This window comes from Phyllobates terribilis, unplaced genomic scaffold (genome assembly GCF_046119375.1).
Source record: "Phyllobates terribilis strain yellow unplaced genomic scaffold, ASM4611937v1 Scaffold_12__6_contigs__length_324123572, whole genome shotgun sequence".
NCBI classification, from domain to species: Eukaryota; Metazoa; Chordata; class Amphibia; order Anura; family Dendrobatidae; genus Phyllobates; species Phyllobates terribilis.
This window is the reverse complement of record NW_027362772.1, coordinates 150175107-150203044: the sequence shown is the minus strand read 5'-3', so window position 1 is coordinate 150203044 and position 27938 is coordinate 150175107. Positions and strand designations below refer to the sequence as shown.

The 27938-nt window shown below is 43.7% G+C and overlaps 1 protein-coding gene across 3 annotated transcripts in view; it reads left to right on the top strand.

The window, feature by feature from the left end:
- Window positions 1-27938, top strand: part of CD37 (CD37 molecule) — a 139590-nt gene that overhangs the window by 78284 nt on the left and 33368 nt on the right. For all 3 annotated transcript variants that reach the window (XM_073656377.1, XM_073656375.1, XM_073656376.1), the window contains 3 exons: window positions 543-647; window positions 2420-2650; window positions 3853-3936. In XM_073656377.1, the coding sequence (XP_073512478.1) occupies window positions 543-647; window positions 2420-2650; window positions 3853-3936 (420 nt within the window). The remainder of the gene's footprint in view (window positions 1-542; window positions 648-2419; window positions 2651-3852; window positions 3937-27938) is intronic.

Below are 27938 nucleotides of genomic sequence, written 5' to 3'. Positions count from 1 at the left end.
ACATAGAGAGAAAAAGGTAACGGGCTAGGACACAGTTCAGACAGGAACTGAACCAGGAATAAGATACAGGAACGAGCCTGGGAACTCAGCCCCCAGGGTGGCGGAGACAGACTAGAAGTCACAAATACAGGTAACAGGCCTGGGTATACAGCCCCCAGGGGCGGAAACAGACAAGATACAGGACGGGACCTGGCAACTCATTTGCACAGAACACACTGAAGGAAAGTGTTGATCAGGCACCTCCTACTGGGTGGAGGGGGTTTAAGTATCCAGTGACTCACAGCAATAGGCTGGGGAGGCATTAGGAGTGCGCACACAGTAACTATAAGAATCAGGCAGTAGCCGCGCCACCGCCCTAAGCAATCAGACAAGAGACACAGCAGGTACTGGAGCAAAGTGTGCAGCCTGGATTGATAGGTAAGATGGCGGTCTTGCAAGGTGGGAGGTGGTAAGCCATGCCAGCACGCCACCAGGGATGTTACAATATCAACAGCTACATCATTACTTAGAACTTTTGTTAGTTTTTTTTATTATTTTTCCAGATAAATATTGCTGTGGGAAAGTACGTGGAGAATATTATCAAGAACTATGACATTGTCACAAACCAAACAGAGCAACAGGAAGGTTTGGATTTTGCACAGGAACAGGTACGTTCATCTGAGCCTTTCCACATTGCAATAAGGTCTTTAGAAGATATTCTAGTCCATCCTTCTTCATGTCAATGACCGTCACAGCCCTATCTCTACTCAGTGGTGTAACTTGAAGTTTCTGGATCCTTTAAAGGGGTTATCCAGGACTACATTATTTTTATGTAGGCAAAAACCTCAGCACTGAAATAATGATGGAGAACAAAGACCTTGATGCAATAAGTGAATATTTTATTTTGATCTGGCAAGAAAATGTCCAACATTTTGACCAACAATGGTCTTTATCAAGGACTTTTAATAGGCTTAAAGCAGATTAGAACATCTGGCGCAGGCTCATAGAGGTCACCCACCTCTCCGGCTGGTAATTCGGCTGCTCCAGGTCAATAGAGCAGCTCTTTCTCTTCCAGGCTGCTGTGTCGATGTGGAGTGACTGCCAACAACATGTTGATTGACAGCTGGCTCCCCGCAGTTAGGCAGCAGGTAGCCAGTTGTCAGTCAGAAGTCACATCCTTTCTACAGAGCAGCCCAGAAGAGAAGCCGCTGCTCTGTCAACGTGACGTCAACGGAAGCCTCAGAATCACCGACGTGAGCGGTCAATGACTTCTCTGAGAGATTGGCGCCAGGCACAACAGACTGGCTGGTAGCAACTACCTGCCTGTTAGTTCTTAGGCCTTTAGTAAAAATTTTATATAGTCCTGGACAACCCCTTTAATAGGTTCAACTAATATCTATTAAGAGTTGAGCAAAAATATTTTGCTGGAGCCTGGTCCAGCGGCCACGTTGGTGATCCGTGGTCACCGGACCAGATACTTGCGAACCTCCTCCTACTTGCCGGTGGTCCCAGCTCCTTTCCCTATTATCCTTTAAAGAAATGTTGAAAGAAGCACTACGTTTTGTGAAATAGACAAAATAGTTTAATATCTTCCGATCAGTAGGCTCAGTGCTTGATGATCACTTGAGGATCAAAACAAAGGACTTTCTCGCTGCAGAAGGATATTACACCATCCTAGGGCATGGACTAAACATTGCAGTGATGAAGGACTTATGAGATAAATTAATTTTACTATATAATGTGATGTCACTGTATGTATACTTTGTGAATTTTTTTTTTTAATAAGTTTAATAAAAAAGTGATGAAAAGTGGTTCTTTCACCTCTGACATGTCTATTGTAGTAAGTACTGTTATTCCCAAAGATATAATAATTCTGGAGCATCTCATAAGATTTTGCATTGTATGTTTCCTTTGTTATTCCTACTGGAAATGTATAAATAAATTGACATCTGGGTGTTACCAGTTGGTAAAGTCTGACATTGTCCCATCAGTTCTCCCAGTGTCACGCTATGTAGGGATACTCCCCCCAACCGGTAACGCCCAGATTACTTTTTTTTAATACATTTTTAGGAGGAATAACAGAGGAACAGTATAATGTTGGGGGATGCAAGTATTTACTAAAATAGGAGAGATGATTCTCCCTGGAAAAAAGAGCAGCACCAGACCTCCTCCTTCTTGCCGGTGTCCCAAGCTCCTCTCTAGATTATCCTTCCAAAAAATTTGAAAGAAGCGCTACTTCACAATTTTTTTTTACAGATGAGGCTGGGTGTTTGGCCAATGTGATTAACAAAAGGGTGCCCAAAATGGTGCTCAAAATCATAGGGCTCGGAGAAGCTGTTAGATGACGACTGCTCCTTTTTGATTACAGGGGATCTGTGTCGCCAGTCCATGAACACCGTGGCTAACAGTAGCATCACTATTCATTGCCCTCTCGTTACAGATGAGCTGCTGTGGCTGGTTCACACCTGAAGACTGGATGAAAAATCCCAAAATCTCTGAAAATTCGACAGTCAACTTGTATCCCTGCTCCTGCAGAAACGCATCTTCCTTAATTTTGAACTCAAACAGCAATGGCACCAATAACGCTACTGACATCTCCTACCCCCTGCCTGAGCACAAGAGTGGATTCTGCATAGCCCCTGGAAGGGACAACTGGCCTGTGTATAAGACAGTAAGTGTAGCCCACCTAAAGATTTAAAAATCACATCTTGTATTGAGCAAGCATTATTGTTACATCTGATTTTTACGGACACATTGCCGTTATCAACCTGGGAAACTGTATTTGATCGTGTGCATTTTAAAATGTTGATGTATAAAATCGGATATGACATGGGTGTCACCCAGGCGTAAAATATGGACACACAGATGTCACACAGATACGGATGAAAAATGGTCGCGTTTTCTGGATGAAAATCAAAGAATTATTTATATGCTCGTCTGAGGCACTCAACTGGGGGGACAGACACAAGTTTTTCAAGTTTGAAAGTTATCCCCTATCCATGTGATAAAGGATAACTTCCAGATCGCTGAGGGTCTGACTGCTGGTACCCCCACCGATCCTGACAACCAGCGCCGGACTGGGTTTGCAAAGGCAATAACATTGATTCTTGGTCCCACTGTTCAGCTACATGCAAAAATAACCCCTAAGGCTGTGTGCCCAAGATGCGTTTTTTTAAATGTTTCCGCAGCGGCAATTCCGCTGCAGAAACACTTAAAAAACACTTCGTAGAAGGTCTGCCATGTTCCCCCAATGATAATCCACATGTGCTGTGCACATGCTGCGGAAATTTCCGCTGCAGAAATTTCCGCTGCAGATTATCATTGCGGAAAAATCCGCAGCACTACCAATTATCACGCGGAATCGCGGCGTTTTCACCGCCATTGACTTACATTGAATCTCATAATATCCGCATCACTGCATATGCACATGCGGATATCATGCGATTCAATGTGCAGATGGTACCCAGGTTTGGAGAAGAGGAGACTCTCCTCCAGACCCGGGTACTATAGTTCATGAGAGCTCCAATACCCGGCAGAGCCTCCTGTACAGATCAGCTGCCAGGTTGCTGCCAGCAATGAAAGGATGTGGCACTCCAGTTAACTTTGTGTCGATCGTCTAGTTTGTAGGGCGAGTAGATCAAAAATAGATGACCTTTCCTATCCTAAACGACATGCTCCAAAAACAATATACATCTGTAAAACTAATGTACTATGTGGCTTTTTATATGCTTACTTTGGTAGCTCTTATATTTTGTATCTTTAGCATGATCAACAAAAAAAATTTACTCTTTCATGTAAAGTACTAAATTGTTGATTTTAGTAACTTTTTTCAGTGTTTTTATTTTTAAGTAATTTTCTTCTTTCCTATTTTAGGGCTGCATGAACAGTATTCAGACATTTATAACAAATAATTTCATCTGTATTATTGGAGTTTGCATAGGTATCGCCTTGTTAGAGGTGAGTATTATTACATGATGTTCACTGATTATTTTCATTTGGCATTTCTAGTCATCAGAGCTTCTTAAAGGGGTGTGACTGCAGACTTGGGAATCCTCACAATGCGCACAGTGCACACTCCGGTGCGATTTGCATACATTCCGACTAGACTGTATCCGGCCTCGCTCAATTCACTTGTATTGAGCGAGGCTGTGTGATCACATGTATGAAAATCACATATTTGTGGTCACCTGCCCACCCTCTCTCCAAGCCACCGAATCCTGACAGTGTACAGTGTGCATGCTGTGAGGATTCATAGAGTGACTGCCTACTTAGACGCCAAGCTTGGACAACTCCTTTAAGCCCTCATACACTGTAGATTGCTGACAGCCAAATGATGGTTCAGCCGATCGTTTGGCCAGCAGCTATGTGGCCCAACTCTCCAATATACGGAAGCACTCGCTCTGCCGAGTTGGTGTCCTCTACGAGAAAGCTGCTGCCACACACATCTGGTGGCGACTTATCCCTTACAGACCAAAAGGATCGCCAGTCCAGAATTGGACATTCTCGATCCTTATCTTGACACCAAGGGTAAAGTTACTATTGTTTTTTTTCTATGGCAAATGGGCAATATCAGATGATGACATGGATAATCTTCTACTGTAACACTGAAGACCCCCATATACATGAGACTGCGGTGATATTGGTGGGGTTAGCCGAACATCAGCAGCATCAGAACCATGCCAATCAAAGGACGAATCTGTGTGTAGGTACCCAATGCGGTTTTAGGTTGGGAACCAAATGGAAAACCCTTCATACATTCACTTATTGCAGTGGCTTTCAAATTATTGGCAATGTAGATCTCCCATTGGAACTTACCCTGGTGGCAAAAGTGGCAACCCAAGTCATCAGACATCACAGCATCTTTGACAGCACAACATAGACCACGTGCTAAGTAGTTGAGGTCTTACAATCACTAAAAATATAAAACAAACACTACTATAGCTGATCAGAGTAGCAGATACTCAGCTAAATTATTTACCATAAGTTTGGAGAACCTCAAGAGACAGCCTGTTATGACAGATGGTAACGACATTGTCCATGGTGATCGGAGAAGACATTACATAAAGTCTCATAAAACAACCACATAAAAGATGTCAACCATTCTACATCTAGTATACCACTTATTAAAAAAAAACATCGTCATGTAGATAATTCTTATATATCATCACTTAAAATTTTGGATTGAGGAAGTCTCTGGCGGTGCGGGGTTATTGACCGCGCAGAGGGGAAGCCGCACTTCTTACCGGATTTGTCACTTACTGTTATTTTTACAAATGATTTTTACAAATGTGCAGGAAGTGATCTCACACCTGCTGCCGCGGGGATTTACTCTCTTCTTCACATGTCTAAAAACGGACAGGTTCTCTATAGAATATTTACATTATTTTGTGAGGCCCCCACATCCTCCTTCATCCGGACCAGGAATTAAAGACTAACCATTGTGCTTTGCCTATCAGCTTCTCCAGTTTATCGGCCACATACTGGCTTTGGTCCTGGAGAAAAGATTAATGAGAAGTTCTTCAGATGATATCCTGTTCTTCCCAGTCAGGTTATGTCTTGTGTGACCTCTGGTTTGTTTGCTGTGTAGAGGTCATTTACTATTCACTTCCAGAACACTTTAAAAATCTTTTGTTGTGTATCCGTGTACTAGTACGTGTACGTGTGTGTGTGTGTATGTATATATATATATATATATATATATATATATATATATATATATATATAGTCTATTTACATATAATAATTACTTTTGGACACTATTTTACATTTTTTTAATCTAAATATATTCAAAATAATTTGTCCTGAATATTTCATATTATAATAGCGGTCAGAACCTTTTTCTTATCCAGAAATTGCCTCAAAGGAGTCTACTGGTTGCAGACCCCCCCCCCCCCCTCTGCAGTTTGTTTTAAAAACAAACAGTGCTTTACTCGCCCTCCCTGGGTCCCGCTCATACATTGGGAGCAGTGCCGTAGAGTATGTTATTGTCTGCAGCGCTGACGTCAATTCTAAAGCACTGCAGTCAATCAACTGAGGTCAGCTGCTCTGCCAGAGACCATATATTCAACCAAACTCTTCCCATAGAAGCACCGATATAAGAGATCCTACAAAAAATGTTTAGAAGTGACACAGAAACAAGCAGCAAATTGTATTGGTGCCCAATACATCTGCCTCAACTAATATAGGATGCCTTAGTTTCCTTACCTAATATACGAGGCTGCACTTCTCTTACCTAATACACGAGGCTGCACTTCTCTTACCTAATACACGAGGCTGCACTTCTCTTACCTAATACACGAGGCTGCACTTCTCTTACCTAATACACGAGGCTGCACTTCTCTTACCTAATATACGAGGCTGCACTTCTCTTACCTAATATACGAGGCTGCACTTCTCTTACCTAATACACGAGGCTGCACTTCTCTTACCTAATACACGAGGCTGCACTTCTCTTACCTAATATACGAGGCTGCACTTCTCTTACCTAATACACGAGGCTGCACTTCTCTTACCTAATACACGAGGCTGCACTTCTCTTACCTAATACACGAGGCTGCACTTCTCTTACCTAATATACGAGGCTGCACTTCTCTTACCTAATATACGAGGCTGCACTTCTCTTACCTAATATACGAGGCTGCACTTCTCTTACCTAATATACGAGGCTGCACTTCTCTTACCTAATATACGAGGCTGCACTTCTCTTACCTAATACACGAGGCTGCACTTCTCTTACCTAATACACGAGGCTGCACTTCTCTTACCTAATATACGAGGCTGCACTTCTCTTACCTAATACACGAGGCTGCACTTCTCTTACCTAATATACGAGACTGCACTTCTCTTACCTAATATACGAGGCTGCACTTCTCTTACCTAATATACGAGACTGCACTTCTCTTACCTAATATACGAGGCTGCACTTCTCTTACCTAATACACGAGGCTGCACTTCTCTTACCTAATACACGAGGCTGCACTTCTCTTACCTAATATACGAGGCTGCACTTCTCTTACCTAATATACGAGGCTGCACTTCTCTTACCTAATATACGAGGCTGCACTTCTCTTACCTAATATACGAGGCTGCACTTCTCTTACCTAATATACGAGGCTGCACTTCTCTTACCTAATACACGAGGCTGCACTTCTCTTACCTAATATACGAGGCTGCACTTCTCTTACCTAATATACGAGACTGCACTTCTCTTACCTAATATACGAGGCTGCACTTCTCTTACCTAATATACGAGGCTGCACTTCTCTTACCTAATACACGAGGCTGCACTTCTCTTACCTAATATACGAGGCTGCACTTCTCTTACCTAATACACGAGGCTGCACTTCTCTTACCTAATACACGAGGCTGCACTTCTCTTACCTAATATACGAGGCTGCACTTCTCTTACCTAATATACGAGGCTGCACTTCTCTTACCTAATATACGAGGCTGCACTTCTCTTACCTAATACACGAGGCTGCACTTCTCTTACCTAATATACGAGGCTGCACTTCTCTTACCTAATATACGAGGCTGCACTTCTCTTACCTAATATACGAGGCTGCACTTCTCTTACCTAATATACGAGGCTGCACTTCTCTTACCTAATACACAAGGCTGCACTTCTCTTACCTAATATACGAGGCTGCACTTCTCTTACCTAATATACGAGGCTGCACTTCTCTTACCTAATACACGAGGCTGCACTTCTCTTACCTAATACACGAGGCTGCACTTCTCTTACCTAATACACGAGGCTGCACTTCTCTTACCTAATATACGAGGCTCCACTTCTCTTACCTAATATACGAGGCTGCACTTCTCTTACCTAATACACGAGGCTGCACTTCTCTTACCTAATATACGAGGCTGCACTTCTCTTACCTAATATACGAGGCTGCACTTCTCTTACCTAATATACGAGGCTGCACTTCTCTTACCTAATATACGAGGCTGCACTTCTCTTACCTAATACACGAGGCTGCACTTCTCTTACCTAATATACGAGGCTGCACTTCTTTTACCTAATATACGAGGCTGCACTTCTCTTACCTAATATACGAGGCTGCACTTCTCTTACCTAATACACGAGGCTGCACTTCTCTTACCTAATATACGAGGCTGCACTTCTCTTACCTAATATACGAGGCTGCACTTCTCTTACCTAATATACGAGGCTGCACTTCTCTTACCTAATATACGAGGCTGCACTTCTCTTACCTAATACACGAGGCTGCACTTCTCTTACCTAATATACGAGGCTGCACTTCTCTTACCTAATATACGAGGCTGCACTTCTCTTACCTAATATACGAGGCTGCACTTCTCTTACCTAATATACGAGGCTGCACTTCTCTTACCTAATACACGAGGCTGCACTTCTCTTACCTAATACACGAGGCTGCACTTCTCTTACCTAATACACGAGGCTGCACTTCTCTTACCTAATATACGAGGCTGCACTTCTCTTACCTAATATACGAGGCTGCACTTCTCTTACCTAATACACGAGGCTGCACTTCTCTTACCTAATACACGAGGCTGCACTTCTCTTACCTAATATACGAGGCTGCACTTCTCTTACCTAATACACGAGGCTGCACTTCTCTTACCTAATACACGAGGCTGCACTTCTCTTACCTAATACACGAGGCTGCACTTCTCTTACCTAATATACGAGGCTGCACTTCTCTTACCTAATATACGAGGCTGCACTTCTCTTACCTAATATACGAGGCTGCACTTCTCTTACCTAATATACGAGGCTGCACTTCTCTTACCTAATATACGAGGCTGCACTTCTCTTACCTAATACACGAGGCTGCACTTCTCTTACCTAATACACGAGGCTGCACTTCTCTTACCTAATATACGAGGCTGCACTTCTCTTACCTAATACACGAGGCTCCACTTCTCTTACCTAATATACGAGACTGCACTTCTCTTACCTAATATACGAGGCTGCACTTCTCTTACCTAATATACGAGACTGCACTTCTCTTACCTAATATACGAGGCTGCACTTCTCTTACCTAATACACGAGGCTGCACTTCTCTTACCTAATACACGAGGCTGCACTTCTCTTACCTAATATACGAGGCTGCACTTCTCTTACCTAATATACGAGGCTGCACTTCTCTTACCTAATATACGAGGCTGCACTTCTCTTACCTAATATACGAGGCTGCACTTCTCTTACCTAATATACGAGGCTGCACTTCTCTTACCTAATACACGAGGCTGCACTTCTCTTACCTAATATACGAGGCTGCACTTCTCTTACCTAATATACGAGACTGCACTTCTCTTACCTAATATACGAGGCTGCACTTCTCTTACCTAATACACGAGGCTGCACTTCTCTTACCTAATACACGAGGCTGCACTTCTCTTACCTAATATACGAGGCTGCACTTCTCTTACCTAATATACGAGGCTGCACTTCTCTTACCTAATATACGAGGCTGCACTTCTCTTACCTAATATACGAGGCTGCACTTCTCTTACCTAATACACGAGGCTGCACTTCTCTTACCTAATATACGAGGCTGCACTTCTCTTACCTAATATACGAGGCTGCACTTCTCTTACCTAATATACGAGGCTGCACTTCTCTTACCTAATATACGAGGCTGCACTTCTCTTACCTAATACACAAGGCTGCACTTCTCTTACCTAATATACGAGGCTGCACTTCTCTTACCTAATACACGAGGCTGCACTTCTCTTACCTAATACACGAGGCTGCACTTCTCTTACCTAATATACGAGGCTGCACTTCTCTTACCTAATATACGAGGCTGCACTTCTCTTACCTAATATACGAGGCTGCACTTCTCTTACCTAATATACGAGGCTGCACTTCTCTTACCTAATACACGAGGCTGCACTTCTCTTACCTAATATACGAGGCTGCACTTCTCTTACCTAATATACGAGGCTGCACTTCTCTTACCTAATATACGAGGCTGCACTTCTCTTACCTAATATACGAGGCTGCACTTCTCTTACCTAATACACAAGGCTGCACTTCTCTTACCTAATATACGAGGCTGCACTTCTCTTACCTAATATACGAGGCTGCACTTCTCTTACCTAATACACGAGGCTGCACTTCTCTTACCTAATACACGAGGCTGCACTTCTCTTACCTAATACACGAGGCTGCACTTCTCTTACCTAATATACGAGGCTCCACTTCTCTTACCTAATATACGAGGCTGCACTTCTCTTACCTAATACACGAGGCTGCACTTCTCTTACCTAATATACGAGGCTGCACTTCTCTTACCTAATATACGAGGCTGCACTTCTCTTACCTAATATACGAGGCTGCACTTCTCTTACCTAATATACGAGGCTGCACTTCTCTTACCTAATACACGAGGCTGCACTTCTCTTACCTAATATACGAGGCTGCACTTCTTTTACCTAATATACGAGGCTGCACTTCTCTTACCTAATATACGAGGCTGCACTTCTCTTACCTAATACACGAGGCTGCACTTCTCTTACCTAATATACGAGGCTGCACTTCTCTTACCTAATATACGAGGCTGCACTTCTCTTACCTAATATACGAGGCTGCACTTCTCTTACCTAATATACGAGGCTGCACTTCTCTTACCTAATACACGAGGCTGCACTTCTCTTACCTAATATACGAGGCTGCACTTCTCTTACCTAATATACGAGGCTGCACTTCTCTTACCTAATATACGAGGCTGCACTTCTCTTACCTAATATACGAGGCTGCACTTCTCTTACCTAATACACGAGGCTGCACTTCTCTTACCTAATACACGAGGCTGCACTTCTCTTACCTAATACACGAGGCTGCACTTCTCTTACCTAATATACGAGGCTGCACTTCTCTTACCTAATATACGAGGCTGCACTTCTCTTACCTAATACACGAGGCTGCACTTCTCTTACCTAATACACGAGGCTGCACTTCTCTTACCTAATATACGAGGCTGCACTTCTCTTACCTAATACACGAGGCTGCACTTCTCTTACCTAATACACGAGGCTGCACTTCTCTTACCTAATATACGAGGCTGCACTTCTCTTACCTAATATACGAGGCTGCACTTCTCTTACCTAATATACGAGGCTGCACTTCTCTTACCTAATATACGAGGCTGCACTTCTCTTACCTAATATACGAGGCTGCACTTCTCTTACCTAATACACGAGGCTGCACTTCTCTTACCTAATATACGAGGCTGCACTTCTCTTACCTAATATACGAGACTGCACTTCTCTTACCTAATATACGAGGCTGCACTTCTCTTACCTAATACACGAGGCTGCACTTCTCTTACCTAATATACGAGGCTGCACTTCTCTTACCTAATACACGAGGCTGCACTTCTCTTACCTAATATACGAGGCTGCACTTCTCTTACCTAATACACGAGGCTGCACTTCTCTTACCTAATATACGAGGCTGCACTTCTCTTACCTAATACACGAGGCTGCACTTCTCTTACCTAATACACGAGGCTGCACTTCTCTTACCTAATATACGAGGCTGCACTTCTCTTACCTAATACACGAGGCTGCACTTCTCTTACCTAATACACGAGGCTGCACTTCTCTTACCTAATACACGAGGCTGCACTTCTCTTACCTAATACACGAGGCTGCACTTCTCTTACCTAATATACGAGGCTGCACTTCTCTTACCTAATATACGAGGCTGCACTTCTCTTACCTAATATACGAGGCTGCACTTCTCTTACCTAATATACGAGGCTGCACTTCTCTTACCTAATATACGAGGCTGCACTTCTCTTACCTAATACACGAGGCTGCACTTCTCTTACCTAATACACGAGGCTGCACTTCTCTTACCTAATATACGAGGCTGCACTTCTCTTACCTAATACACGAGGCTCCACTTCTCTTACCTAATATACGAGACTGCACTTCTCTTACCTAATATACGAGGCTGCACTTCTCTTACCTAATATACGAGACTGCACTTCTCTTACCTAATATACGAGGCTGCACTTCTCTTACCTAATACACGAGGCTGCACTTCTCTTACCTAATACACGAGGCTGCACTTCTCTTACCTAATATACGAGGCTGCACTTCTCTTACCTAATATACGAGGCTGCACTTCTCTTACCTAATATACGAGGCTGCACTTCTCTTACCTAATATACGAGGCTGCACTTCTCTTACCTAATATACGAGGCTGCACTTCTCTTACCTAATACACGAGGCTGCACTTCTCTTACCTAATATACGAGGCTGCACTTCTCTTACCTAATATACGAGACTGCACTTCTCTTACCTAATATACGAGGCTGCACTTCTCTTACCTAATACACGAGGCTGCACTTCTCTTACCTAATACACGAGGCTGCACTTCTCTTACCTAATATACGAGGCTGCACTTCTCTTACCTAATATACGAGGCTGCACTTCTCTTACCTAATATACGAGGCTGCACTTCTCTTACCTAATATACGAGGCTGCACTTCTCTTACCTAATACACGAGGCTGCACTTCTCTTACCTAATATACGAGGCTGCACTTCTCTTACCTAATATACGAGGCTGCACTTCTCTTACCTAATATACGAGGCTGCACTTCTCTTACCTAATATACGAGGCTGCACTTCTCTTACCTAATACACAAGGCTGCACTTCTCTTACCTAATATACGAGGCTGCACTTCTCTTACCTAATATACGAGGCTGCACTTCTCTTACCTAATACACGAGGCTGCACTTCTCTTACCTAATACACGAGGCTGCACTTCTCTTACCTAATACACGAGGCTGCACTTCTCTTACCTAATATACGAGGCTCCACTTCTCTTACCTAATATACGAGGCTGCACTTCTCTTACCTAATACACGAGGCTGCACTTCTCTTACCTAATACACGAGGCTGCACTTCTCTTACCTAATATACGAGGCTGCACTTCTCTTACCTAATATACGAGGCTGCACTTCTCTTACCTAATATACGAGGCTGCACTTCTCTTACCTAATATACGAGGCTGCACTTCTCTTACCTAATACACGAGGCTGCACTTCTCTTACCTAATATACGAGGCTGCACTTCTTTTACCTAATATACGAGGCTGCACTTCTCTTACCTAATATACGAGGCTGCACTTCTCTTACCTAATACACGAGGCTGCACTTCTCTTACCTAATATACGAGGCTGCACTTCTCTTACCTAATATACGAGGCTGCACTTCTCTTACCTAATATACGAGGCTGCACTTCTCTTACCTAATATACGAGGCTGCACTTCTCTTACCTAATACACGAGGCTGCACTTCTCTTACCTAATATACGAGGCTGCACTTCTCTTACCTAATATACGAGGCTGCACTTCTCTTACCTAATATACGAGGCTGCACTTCTCTTACCTAATATACGAGGCTGCACTTCTCTTACCTAATATACGAGGCTGCACTTCTCTTACCTAATACACGAGGCTGCACTTCTCTTACCTAATACACGAGGCTGCACTTCTCTTACCTAATATACGAGGCTGCACTTCTCTTACCTAATATACGAGGCTGCACTTCTCTTACCTAATACACGAGGCTGCACTTCTCTTACCTAATACACGAGGCTGCACTTCTCTTACCTAATATACGAGGCTGCACTTCTCTTACCTAATACACGAGGCTGCACTTCTCTTACCTAATACACGAGGCTGCACTTCTCTTACCTAATATACGAGGCTGCACTTCTCTTACCTAATACACGAGGCTGCACTTCTCTTACCTAATATACGAGACTGCACTTCTCTTACCTAATATACGAGGCTGCACTTCTCTTACCTAATACACGAGGCTGCACTTCTCTTACCTAATATACGAGGCTGCACTTCTCTTACCTAATACACGAGGCTGCACTTCTCTTACCTAATACACGAGGCTGCACTTCTCTTACCTAATACACGAGGCTGCACTTCTCTTACCTAATACACGAGGCTGCACTTCTCTTACCTAATATACGAGGCTCCACTTCTCTTACCTAATATACGAGGCTGCACTTCTCTTACCTAATACACGAGGCTGCACTTCTCTTACCTAATACACGAGGCTGCACTTCTCTTACCTAATATACGAGGCTGCACTTCTCTTACCTAATATACGAGGCTGCACTTCTCTTACCTAATATACGAGGCTGCACTTCTCTTACCTAATATACGAGGCTGCACTTCTCTTACCTAATACACGAGGCTGCACTTCTCTTACCTAATATACGAGGCTGCACTTCTCTTACCTAATATACGAGGCTGCACTTCTCTTACCTAATATATGAGGCTGCACTTCTCTTACCTAATATACGAGGCTGCACTTCTCTTACCTAATACATGAGGCTGCACTTCTCTTACCTAATATACGAGGCTGCACTTCTCTTACCTAATATACGAGGCTGCACTTCTCTTACCTAATATACGAGGCTGCACTTCTCTTACCTAATATACGAGGCTGCACTTCTCTTACCTAATACACGAGGCTGCACTTCTCTTACCTAATATACGAGGCTGCACTTCTCTTACCTAATATACGAGGCTGCACTTCTCTTACCTAATATACGAGGCTGCACTTCTCTTACCTAATATACGAGGCTGCACTTCTCTTACCTAATACACGAGGCTGCACTTCTCTTACCTAATATACGAGGCTGCACTTCTCTTACCTAATACACGAGGCTGCACTTCTCTTACCTAATATACGAGGCTGCACTTCTCTTACCTAATACACGAGGCTGCACTTCTCTTACCTAATACACGAGGCTGCACTTCTCTTACCTAATATACGAGGCTGCACTTCTCTTTCCTAATATACGAGGCTGCACTTCTCTTACCTAATACACGAGGCTGCACTTCTCTTACCTAATATACGAGGCTGGACTTCTCTTACCTAATATACGAGGCTGCACTTCTCTTACCTAATACACGAGGCTGCACTTCTCTTACCTAATATACGAGGCTGCACTTCTCTTACCTAATACACGAGGCTGCACTTCTCTTACCTAATACACGAGGCTGCACTTCTCTTACCTAATACACGAGGCTGCACTTCTCTTACCTAATACACGAGGCTGCACTTCTCTTACCTAATACACGAGGCTGCACTTCTCTTACCTAATATACGAGGCTGCACTTCTCTTACCTAATATACGAGGCTGCACTTCTCTTACCTAATATACGAGGCTGCACTTCTCTTACCTAATACACGAGGCTGCACTTCTCTTACCTAATACACGAGGCTCCACTTCTCTTACCTAATATACGAGGCTGCACTTCTCTTACCTAATACACGAGGCTGCACTTCTCTTACCTAATACACGAGGCTCCACTTCTCTTACCTAATATACGAGGCTGCACTTATCTTACCTAATATACGAGGTTGCACTTCTCTTACCTAATACACGAGGCTGCACTTCTCTTACCTAATATACGAGGCTGCACTTCTCTTACCTAATATACGAGGCTGCACTTCTCTTACCTAATACACGAGGCTGCACTTCTCTTACCTAATACACGAGGCTGCACTTCTCTTACCTAATATACGAGGCTGCACTTCTCTTACCTAATACACGAGGCTGCACTTCTCTTACCTAATATACGAGGCTGCACTTATCTTACCTAATACACGAGGCTGCACTTCACTTACCTAATATACGAGGCTGCACTTCTCTTACCTAATACACGAGGCTGCACTTATCTTACCTAATACACGAGGCTGCACTTCTCTTACCTAATACACGAGGCTGCACTTCTCTTACCTAATATACGAGGCTGCACTTCTCTTACCTAATACACGAGGCTGCACTTCTCTTACCTAATATATGAGGCTGCACTTCTCTTACCTAATACACGAGGCTGCACTTCTCTTACCTAATATACGAGGCTCCACTTCTCTTACCTAATATACGAGGCTCCACTTCTCTTACCTAATATACGAGGCTGCACTTCTCTTACCTAATATACGAGGCTCCACTTCTCTTACCTAATATACGAGGCTCCACTTCTCTTACCTAATATACGAGGCTCCACTTCTCTTACCTAATATACGAGGCTCCACTTCTCTTACCTAATATACGAGGCTCCACTTCTCTTACCTAATATACGAGGCTCCACTTCTCTTACCTAATATACGAGGCTCCACTTCTCTTACCTAATATACGAGGCTGCACTTCTCTTACCTAATATACGAGACTGCCCTTCTCTTACCTAATATACGAGGCTGCACTTCTCTTACCTAATACACGAGGCTGCACTTCTCTTACCTAATAAACGAGGCTGCAGTTCTCTTACCTAATATATGAGGCTGCACTTCTCTTACCTAATATACGAGACTGCCCTTCTCTTACCTAATATACGAGGCTGCACTTCTCTTACCTAATACACGAGGCTGCACTTCTCTTACCTAATACACGAGGCTGCACTTCTCTTACCTAATATACGAGGCTGCACTTCTCTTACCTAATATACGAGGCTGCACTTCTCTTACCTAATACACGAGGCTGCACTTCTCTTACCTAATATATGAGGCTGCACTTCTCTTACCTAATACACGAGGCTGCACTTCTCTTACCTAATACAAGAGGCTGCACTTCTCTTACCTAATATACGAGGCTGCACTTCTCTTACCTAATACACGAGGCTGCACTTCTCTTACCTAATATATGAGGCTGCACTTCTCTTACCTAATACACGAGGCTGCACTTCTCTTACCTAATACAAGAGGCTGCACTTCTCTTACCTAATATACGAGGCTCCACTTCTCTTACCTAATATATGAGGCTGCACTTCTCTTACCTAATATACGAGGCTGCACTTCTCTTACCTAATACACGAGGCTGCACTTCTCTTACCTAATACACGAGGCTGCACTTCTCTTACCTAATATACGAGGCTGCACTTCTCTTACCTAATATACGAGGCTGCACTTCTCTTACCTAATATACGAGGCTGCACTTCTCTTACCTAATATACGAGGCTGCACTTCTCTTACCTAATACACGAGGCTGCACTTCTCTTACCTAATATACGAGGCTGCACTTCTCTTACCTAATATACGAGGCTGCACTTCTCTTACCTAATATACGAGGCTGCACTTCTCTTACCTTATATACGAGGCTGCACTTCTCTTACCTAATATACGAGGCTGCACTTCTCTTACCTTATATACGAGGCTGCACTTCTCTTACCTAATATACGAGGCTGCACTTCTCTTACCTAATATACGAGGCTGCACTTCTCTTACCTAATACACGAGGCTGCACTTCTCTTACCTAATATACGAGGCTGCACTTCTCTTACCTAATATACGAGGCTGCACTTCTCTTACCTAATACACGAGGCTGCACTTCTCTTACCTAATATACGAGGCTGCACTTCTCTTACCTAATATACGAGGCTGCACTTCTCTTACCTAATATATGAGGCTGCACTTCTCTTACCTAATACACGAGGCTGCACTTCTCTTACCTAATATACGAGGCTGCACTTCTCTTACCTAATATACGAGGCTGCACTTCTCTTACCTAATACACGAGGCTGCACTTCTCTTACCTAATATACGAGGCTGCACTTCTCTTACCTAATATACGAGGCTGCACTTCTCTTACCTAATATATGAGGCTGCACTTCTCTTACGTTATATACGAGGCTGCACTTCTCTTACCTAATATACGAGGCTGCACTTCTCTTACCTAATATACGAGGCTGCACTTCTCTTACCTAATACACGAGGCTGCACTTCTCTTACCTAATATACGAGGCTGCACTTCTCTTACCTAATATACGAGGCTGCACGTCTCTTACCTAATACACGAGGCTGCACTTCTCTTACCTAATACACGAGACTGCACTTCTCTTACCTAATACATGAGGCTGCACTTCTCTTACCTAATATACGAGGCTGCACTTCTTTTACCTAATATACGAGGCTGCACTTCTCTTACCTAATATACGAGGCTGCACTTCTCTTACCTAATATACGAGGCTGCACTTCTCTTACCTAATACAAGAGGCTGCACTTCTCTTACCTAATATACGAGGCTGCACTTCTCTTACCTAATACACGAGGCTGCACTTCTCTTACCTAATACACGAGGCTGCACTTCTCTTACCTAATACACGAGGCTGCACTTCTCTTACCTAATACACGAGGCTGCACTTCTCTTACCTAATACACGAGGCTGCACTTCTCTTACCTAATATACGAGGCTGCACTTCTCTTACCTAATACACGAGGCTGCACTTCTCTTACCTAATACACGAGGCTGCACTTCTCTTACCTAATACACGAGGCTGCACTTCTCTTACCTAATATACGAGGCTGCACTTCTCTTACCTAATATACGAGGCTGCACTTCTCTTACCTAATACACGAGGCTGCACTTCTCTTACCTAATACAAGAGGCTGCACTTCTCTTACCTAATACACGAGGCTGCACTTCTCTTACCTAATACACGAGGCTGCACTTCTCTTACCTAATACACGAGGCTGCACTTCTTTTACCTAATATACGAGGCTGCCCTTCTCTTACCTAATACACGAGGCTGCACTTCTCTTACCTAATATACGAGGCTGCCCTTCTCTTACCTAATACACGAGGCTGCACTTCCCTTACCTAATATACGAGGCTCCACTTCTCTTACCTAATACATGATGCTGCACTTCTCTTACCTAATACACGAGGCTGCACTTCTCTTACCTAATACACGAGGCTGCACTTCTCTTACCTAATAAACGAGGCTGCACTTCTCTTACCTAATACATGATGCTGCACTTCTCTTACCTAATACACGAGGCTGCACTTCTCTTACCTAATACACGAGGCTGCACTTCTCTTACCTAATAAACGAGGCTGCACTTCTCTTACCTAATACACGAGGCTGCACTTCTCTTACCTAATACACGAGGCTGCACTTCTCTTACCTAATATACGAGGCTGCACTTCTCTTACCTAATACATGATGCTGCACTTCTCTTACCTAATACACGAGGCTGCACTTCTCTTACCTAATACACGAGGCTGCACTTCTCTTACCTAATAAACGAGGCTGCACTTCTCTTACCTAATACACGAGGCTGCACTTCTCTTACCTAATACACGAGGCTGCACTTCTCTTACCTAATATACGAGGCTGCAGTTCTCTTACCTAATACACGAGGCTGCACTTCTCTTACCTAATACACGAGGCTGCACTTCTCTTACCTAATATACGAGGCTGCACTTCTCTTACCTAATACACGAGGCTGCACTTCTCTTACCTAATACACGAGGCTGCACTTCTCTTACCTAATACACGAGGCTACACTTCTCTTACCTAATATACGAGGCTGCACTTCTCTTACCTAATACACGAGGCAGCACTTCTCTTACCTAATACACGAGGCTGCACTTCTCTTACCTAATACACGAGGCTGCACTTCTCTTACCTAATATACGAGGCTGCACTTCTCTTACCTAATACACGAGGCTGCACTTCTCTTACCTAATATACGAGGCTGCACTTCTCTTACCTAATACACGAGGCAGCACTTCTCTTACCTAATACACGAGGCTGCACTTCTCTTACCTAATACACGAGGCTGCACTTCTCTTACCTAATACACGAGGCTGCACTTCTCTTACCTAATATACGAGGCTGCACTTCTCTTACCTAATACACGAGGCTGCACTTCTCTTACCTAATACACGAGGCTACACTTCTCTTACCTAATATACGAGGCTGCACTTCTCTTACCTAATACACGAGGCTGCACTTCTCTTACCTAATATACCAGGCTGCACTTCTCTTACCTAATACACGAGGCAGCACTTCTCTTACCTAATACACGAGGCTGCACTTCTCTTACCTAATACACGAGGCTGCACTTCTCTTACCTAATACACGAGGCTGCACTTCTCTTACCTAATATACCAGGCTGCACTTCTCTTACCTAATACACGAGGCTGCACTTCTCTTACCTAATACACGAGGCTGCACTTCTCTTACCTAATACACGAGGCTGCACTTCTCTTACCTAATATACGAGGCTGCACTTCTCTTACCTAATACACGAGGCTGCACTTCTCTTACCTAATATACGAGGCTGCACTTCTCTTACCTAATATACGAGGCTGCACTTCTCTTACCTAATATACGAGGCTGCACTTCTCTTACCTAATATACGAGGCTGCACTTCTCTTACCTAATATACGAGGCTGCACTTCTCTTACCTAATACACGAGGCTGCACTTCTCTTACCTAATACACGAGGCTGCACTTCTCTTACCTAATATACGAGGCTGCACTTCTCTTACCTAATATACGAGGCTGCACTTCTCTTACCTAATATACGAGGCTGCACTTCTCTTACCTTATATACGAGGCTGCACTTCTCTTACCTAATATACGAGGCTGCACTTCTCTTACCTTATATACGAGGCTGCACTTCTCTTACCTAATATACGAGGCTGCACTTCTCTTACCTAATATACGAGGCTGCACTTCTCTTACCTAATACACGAGGCTGCACTTCTCTTACCTAATATACGAGGCTGCACTTCTCTTACCTAATATACGAGGCTGCACTTCTCTTACCTAATACACGAGGCTGCACTTCTCTTACCTAATATACGAGGCTGCACTTCTCTTACCTAATATACGAGGCTGCACTTCTCTTACCTAATATATGAGGCTGCACTTCTCTTACCTAATACACGAGGCTGCACTTCTCTTACCTAATATACGAGGCTGCACTTCTCTTACCTAATATACGAGGCTGCACTTCTCTTACCTAATACACGAGGCTGCACTTCTCTTACCTAATATACGAGGCTGCACTTCTCTTACCTAATATACGAGGCTGCACTTCTCTTACCTAATATATGAGGCTGCACTTCTCTTACCTTATATACGAGGCTGCACTTCTCTTACCTAATATACGAGGCTGCACTTCTCTTACCTAATATACGAGGCTGCACTTCTCTTACCTAATACACGAGGCTGCACTTCTCTTACCTAATATACGAGGCTGCACTTCTCTTACCTAATATACGAGGCTGCACGTCTCTTACCTAATACACGAGGCTGCACTTCTCTTACCTAATACACGAGACTGCACTTCTCTTACCTAATACATGAGGCTGCACTTCTCTTACCTAATATACGAGGCTGCACTTCTTTTACCTAATATACGAGGCTGCACTTCTCTTACCTAATATACGAGGCTGCACTTCTCTTACCTAATATACGAGGCTGCACTTCTCTTACCTAATACAAGAGGCTGCACTTCTCTTACCTAATATACGAGGCTGCACTTCTCTTACCTAATACACGAGGCTGCACTTCTCTTACCTAATACACGAGGCTGCACTTCTCTTACCTAATACACGAGGCTGCACTTCTCTTACCTAATACACGAGGCTGCACTTCTCTTACCTAATACACGAGGCTGCACTTCTCTTACCTAATATACGAGGCTGCACTTCTCTTACCTAATACACGAGGCTGCACTTCTCTTACCTAATACACGAGGCTGCACTTCTCTTACCTAATACACGAGGCTGCACTTCTCTTACCTAATATACGAGGCTGCACTTCTCTTACCTAATACAAGAGGCTGCACTTCTCTTACCTAATACACGAGGCTGCACTTCTCTTACCTAATACACGAGGCTGCACTTCTCTTACCTAATACACGAGGCTGCACTTCTTTTACCTAATATACGAGGCTGCCCTTCTCTTACCTAATACACGAGGCTGCACTTCTCTTACCTAATATACGAGGCTGCCCTTCTCTTACCTAATACACGAGGCTGCACTTCCCTTACCTAATATACGAGGCTCCACTTCTCTTACCTAATACATGATGCTGCACTTCTCTTACCTAATACACGAGGCTGCACTTCTCTTACCTAATACACGAGGCTGCACTTCTCTTACCTAATAAACGAGGCTGCACTTCTCTTACCTAATACATGATGCTGCACTTCTCTTACCTAATACACGAGGCTGCACTTCTCTTACCTAATACACGAGGCTGCACTTCTCTTACCTAATAAACGAGGCTGCACTTCTCTTACCTAATACACGAGGCTGCACTTCTCTTACCTAATACACGAGGCTGCACTTCTCTTACCTAATATACGAGGCTGCACTTCTCTTACCTAATACATGATGCTGCACTTCTCTTACCTAATACACGAGGCTGCACTTCTCTTACCTAATACACGAGGCTGCACTTCTCTTACCTAATAAACGAGGCTGCACTTCTCTTACCTAATACACGAGGCTGCACTTCTCTTACCTAATACACGAGGCTGCACTTCTCTTACCTAATATACGAGGCTGCACTTCTCTTACCTAATACACGAGGCTGCACTTCTCTTACCTAATACACGAGGCTGCACTTCTCTTACCTAATATACGAGGCTGCACTTCTCTTACCTAATACACGAGGCTGCACTTCTCTTACCTAATACACGAGGCTGCACTTCTCTTACCTAATACACGAGGCTACACTTCTCTTACCTAATATACGAGGCTGCACTTCTCTTACCTAATACACGAGGCAGCACTTCTCTTACCTAATACACGAGGCTGCACTTCTCTTACCTAATACACGAGGCTGCACTTCTCTTACCTAATATACGAGGCTGCACTTCTCTTACCTAATACACGAGGCTGCACTTCTCTTACCTAATATACGAGGCTGCACTTCTCTTACCTAATACACGAGGCAGCACTTCTCTTACCTAATACACGAGGCTGCACTTCTCTTACCTAATACACGAGGCTGCACTTCTCTTACCTAATACACGAGGCTGCACTTCTCTTACCTAATATACGAGGCTGCACTTCTCTTACCTAATACACGAGGCTGCACTTCTCTTACCTAATACACGAGGCTACACTTCTCTTACCTAATATACGAGGCTGCACTTCTCTTACCTAATACACGAGGCTGCACTTCTCTTACCTAATATACCAGGCTGCACTTCTCTTACCTAATACACGAGGCAGCACTTCTCTTACCTAATACACGAGGCTGCACTTCTCTTACCTAATACACGAGGCTGCACTTCTCTTACCTAATACACGAGGCTGCACTTCTCTTACCTAATATACCAGGCTGCACTTCTCTTACCTAATACACGAGGCTGCACTTCTCTTACCTAATACACGAGGCTGCACTTCTCTTACCTAATACACGAGGCTGCACTTCTCTTACCTAATATACGAGGCTGCACTTCTCTTACCTAATACACGAGGCTGCACTTCTCTTACCTAATATACGAGGCTGCACTTCTCTTACCTAATACACGAGGCTGCACTTCTCTTACCTAATATACGAGGCTGCACTTCTCTTACCTAATATACGAGGCTGCACTTCTCTTACCTAATATACGAGGCTGCACTTCTCTTACCTAATACACGAGGCTGCACTTCTCTTACCTAATATACGAGGCTGCACTTCTCTTACCTAATACACGAGGCTGCACTTCTCTTACCTAATATACGAGGCTGCACTTCTCTTACCTAATATACGAGGCTGCACTTCTCTTACCTAATACACGAGGCTGCACTTCTCTTACCTAATATACGAGGCTGCACTTCTCTTACCTAATATACGAGGCTGCACTTCTCTTACCTAATATACGAGGCTGCACTTCTCTTACCTAATACACGAGGCTGCACTTCTCTTACCTAATACACGAGGCTGCACTTCTCTTACCTAATATACGAGGCTGCACTTCTCTTACCTAATACACGAGGCTGCACTTCTCTTACCTAATACACGAGGCTGCACTTCTCTTACCTAATACACGAGGCTGCACTTCTCTTACCTAATACACGAGGCTGCACTTCTCTTACCTAATATACGAGGCTGCACTTCTCTTACCTAATATACGAGGCTGCACTTCTCTTACCTAATATACGAGGCTGCACTTCTCTTACCTAATATACGAGGCTGCACTTCTCTTACCTAATACACGAGGCTGCACTTCTCTTACCTAATACACGAGGCTGCACTTCTCTTACCTAATATACGAGGCTGCACTTCTCTTACCTAATACACGAGGCTGCACTTCTCTTACCTAATATACGAGACTGCACTTCTCTTACCTAATATACGAGGCTGCACTTCTCTTACCTAATATACGAGACTGCACTTCTCTTACCTAATATACGAGGCTGCACTTCTCTTACCTAATACACGAGGCTGCACTTCTCTTACCTAATACACGAGGCTGCACTTCTCTTACCTAATACACGAGGCTACACTTCTCTTACCTAATATACGAGGCTGCACTTCTCTTACCTAATACACGAGGCTGCACTTCTCTTACCTAATATACCAGGCTGCACTTCTCTTACCTAATACACGAGGCAGCACTTCTCTTACCTAATACACGAGGCTGCACTTCTCTTACCTAATACACGAGGCTGCACTTCTCTTACCTAATACACGAGGCTGCACTTCTCTTACCTAATATACCAGGCTGCACTTCTCTTACCTAATACACGAGGCTGCACTTCTCTTACCTAATACACGAGGCTGCACTTCTCTTACCTAATACACGAGGCTACACTTCTCTTACCTAATATACGAGGCTGCACTTCTCTTACCTAATACACGAGGCTGCACTTCTCTTACCTAATATACCAGGCTGCACTTCTCTTACCTAATACACGAGGCAGCACTTCTCTTACCTAATACACGAGGCTGCACTTCTCTTACCTAATACACGAGGCTGCACTTCTCTTACCTAATACACGAGGCTGCACTTCTCTTACCTAATATACCAGGCTGCACTTCTCTTACCTAATACACGAGGCTGCACTTCTCTTACCTAATACACGAGGCTGCACTTCTCTTACCTAATACACGAGGCTGCACTTCTCTTACCTAATATACGAGGCTGCACTTCTCTTACCTAATACACGAGGCTGCACTTCTCTTACCTAATATACGAGGCTGCACTTCTCTTACCTAATACACGAGGCTGCACTTCTCTTACCTAATATACGAGGCTGCACTTCTCTTACCTAATATACGAGGCTGCACTTCTCTTACCTAATATACGAGGCTGCACTTCTCTTACCTAATACACGAGGCTGCACTTCTCTTACCTAATATACGAGGCTGCACTTCTCTTACCTAATACACGAGGCTGCACTTCTCTTACCTAATATACGAGGCTGCACTTCTCTTACCTAATATACGAGGCTGCACTTCTCTTACCTAATACACGAGGCTGCACTTCTCTTACCTAATATACGAGGCTGCACTTCTCTTACCTAATATACGAGGCTGCACTTCTCTTACCTAATATACGAGGCTGCACTTCTCTTACCTAATACACGAGGCTGCACTTCTCTTACCTAATACACGAGGCTGCACTTCTCTTACCTAATATACGAGGCTGCACTTCTCTTACCTAATACACGAGGCTGCACTTCTCTTACCTAATACACGAGGCTGCACTTCTCTTACCTAATACACGAGGCTGCACTTCTCTTACCTAATACACGAGGCTGCACTTCTCTTACCTAATATACGAGGCTGCACTTCTCTTACCTAATATACGAGGCTGCACTTCTCTTACCTAATATACGAGGCTGCACTTCTCTTACCTAATATACGAGGCTGCACTTCTCTTACCTAATACACGAGGCTGCACTTCTCTTACCTAATACACGAGGCTGCACTTCTCTTACCTAATATACGAGGCTGCACTTCTCTTACCTAATACACGAGGCTGCACTTCTCTTACCTAATATACGAGACTGCACTTCTCTTACCTAATATACGAGGCTGCACTTCTCTTACCTAATATACGAGACTGCACTTCTCTTACCTAATATACGAGGCTGCACTTCTCTTACCTAATACACGAGGCTGCACTTCTCTTACCTAATACACGAGGCTGCACTTCTCTTACCTAATATACGAGGCTGCACTTCTCTTACCTAATATACGAGGCTGCACTTCTCTTACCTAATATACGAGGCTGCACTTCTCTTACCTAATATACGAGGCTGCACTTCTCTTACCTAATATACGAGACTGCACTTCTCTTACCTAATATACGAGGCTGCACTTCTCTTACCTAATACACGAGGCTGCACTTCTCTTACCTAATACACGAGGCTGCACTTCTCTTACCTAATATACGAGGCTGCACTTCTCTTACCTAATATACGAGGCTGCACTTCTCTTACCTAATATACGAGGCTGCACTTCTCTTACCTAATATACGAGGCTGCACTTCTCTTACCTAATACACGAGGCTGCACTTCTCTTACCTAATATACGAGGCTGCACTTCTCTTACCTAATATACGAGGCTGCACTTCTCTTACCTAATATACGAGGCTGCACTTCTCTTACCTAATATACGAGGCTGCACTTCTCTTACCTAATACACAAGGCTGCACTTCTCTTACCTAATATACGAGGCTGCACTTCTCTTACCTAATATACGAGGCTGCACTTCTCTTACCTAATACACGAGGCTGCACTTCTCTTACCTAATACACGAGGCTGCACTTCTCTTACCTAATACACGAGGCTGCACTTCTCTTACCTAATATACGAGGCTCCACTTCTCTTACCTAATATACGAGGCTGCACTTCTCTTACCTAATACACGAGGCTGCACTTCTCTTACCTAATACACGAGGCTGCACTTCTCTTACCTAATATACGAGGCTGCACTTCTCTTACCTAATATACGAGGCTGCACTTCTCTTACCTAATATACGAGGCTGCACTTCTCTTACCTAATATACGAGGCTGCACTTCTCTTACCTAATACACGAGGCTGCACTTCTCTTACCTAATATACGAGGCTGCACTTCTTTTACCTAATATACGAGGCTGCACTTCTCTTACCTAATATACGAGGCTGCACTTCTCTTACCTAATACACGAGGCTGCACTTCTCTTACCTAATATACGAGGCTGCACTTCTCTTACCTAATATACGAGGCTGCACTTCTCTTACCTAATATACTAGGCTGCACTTCTCTTACCTAATATACGAGGCTGCACTTCTCTTACCTAATACACTAGGCTGCACTTCTCTTACCTAATATACGAGGCTGCACTTCTCTACCTAATATACGAGGCTGCACTTCTCTTACCTAATATACGAGGCTGCACTTCTCTTACCTAATATACGAGGCTGCACTTCTCTTACCTAATACACGAGGCTGCACTTCTCTTACCTAATATACGAGGCTGCACTTCTCTTACCTAATACACGAGGCTGCACTTCTCTTACCTAATATACGAGGCTGCACTTCTCTTACCTAATATACGAGGCTGCACTTCTCTTACCTAATATACGAGGCTGCACTTCTCTTACCTAATACACGAGGCTGCACTTCTCTTACCTAATATACGAGGCTGCACTTCTCTTACCTAATATACGAGGCTGCACTTCTCTTACCTAATATACGAGGCTGCACTTCTCTTACCTAATACACGAGGCTGCACTTCTCTTACCTAATACACGAGGCTGCACTTCTCTTACCTAATACACGAGGCTGCACTTCTCTTACCTAATACACGAGGCTGCACTTCTCTTACCTAATATACGAGGCTGCACTTCTCTTACCTAATACACGAGGCTGCACTTCTCTTACCTAATATACGAGGCTGCACTTCTCTTACCTAATATACGAGGCTGCACTTCTCTTACCTAATATACGAGGCTGCACTTCTCTTACCTAATACACGAGGCTGCACTTCTCTTACCTAATACACGAGGCTGCACTTCTCCTTACCTAATACACGAGGCTGCACTTCTCTTACCTAATACACGAGGCTGCACTTCTCTTACCTAATATACGAGGCTGCACTTCTCTTACCTAATACACGAGGCTGCACTTCTCTTACCTAATACACGAGGCTGCACTTCTCTTACCTAATATACGAGGCTGCACTTCTCTTA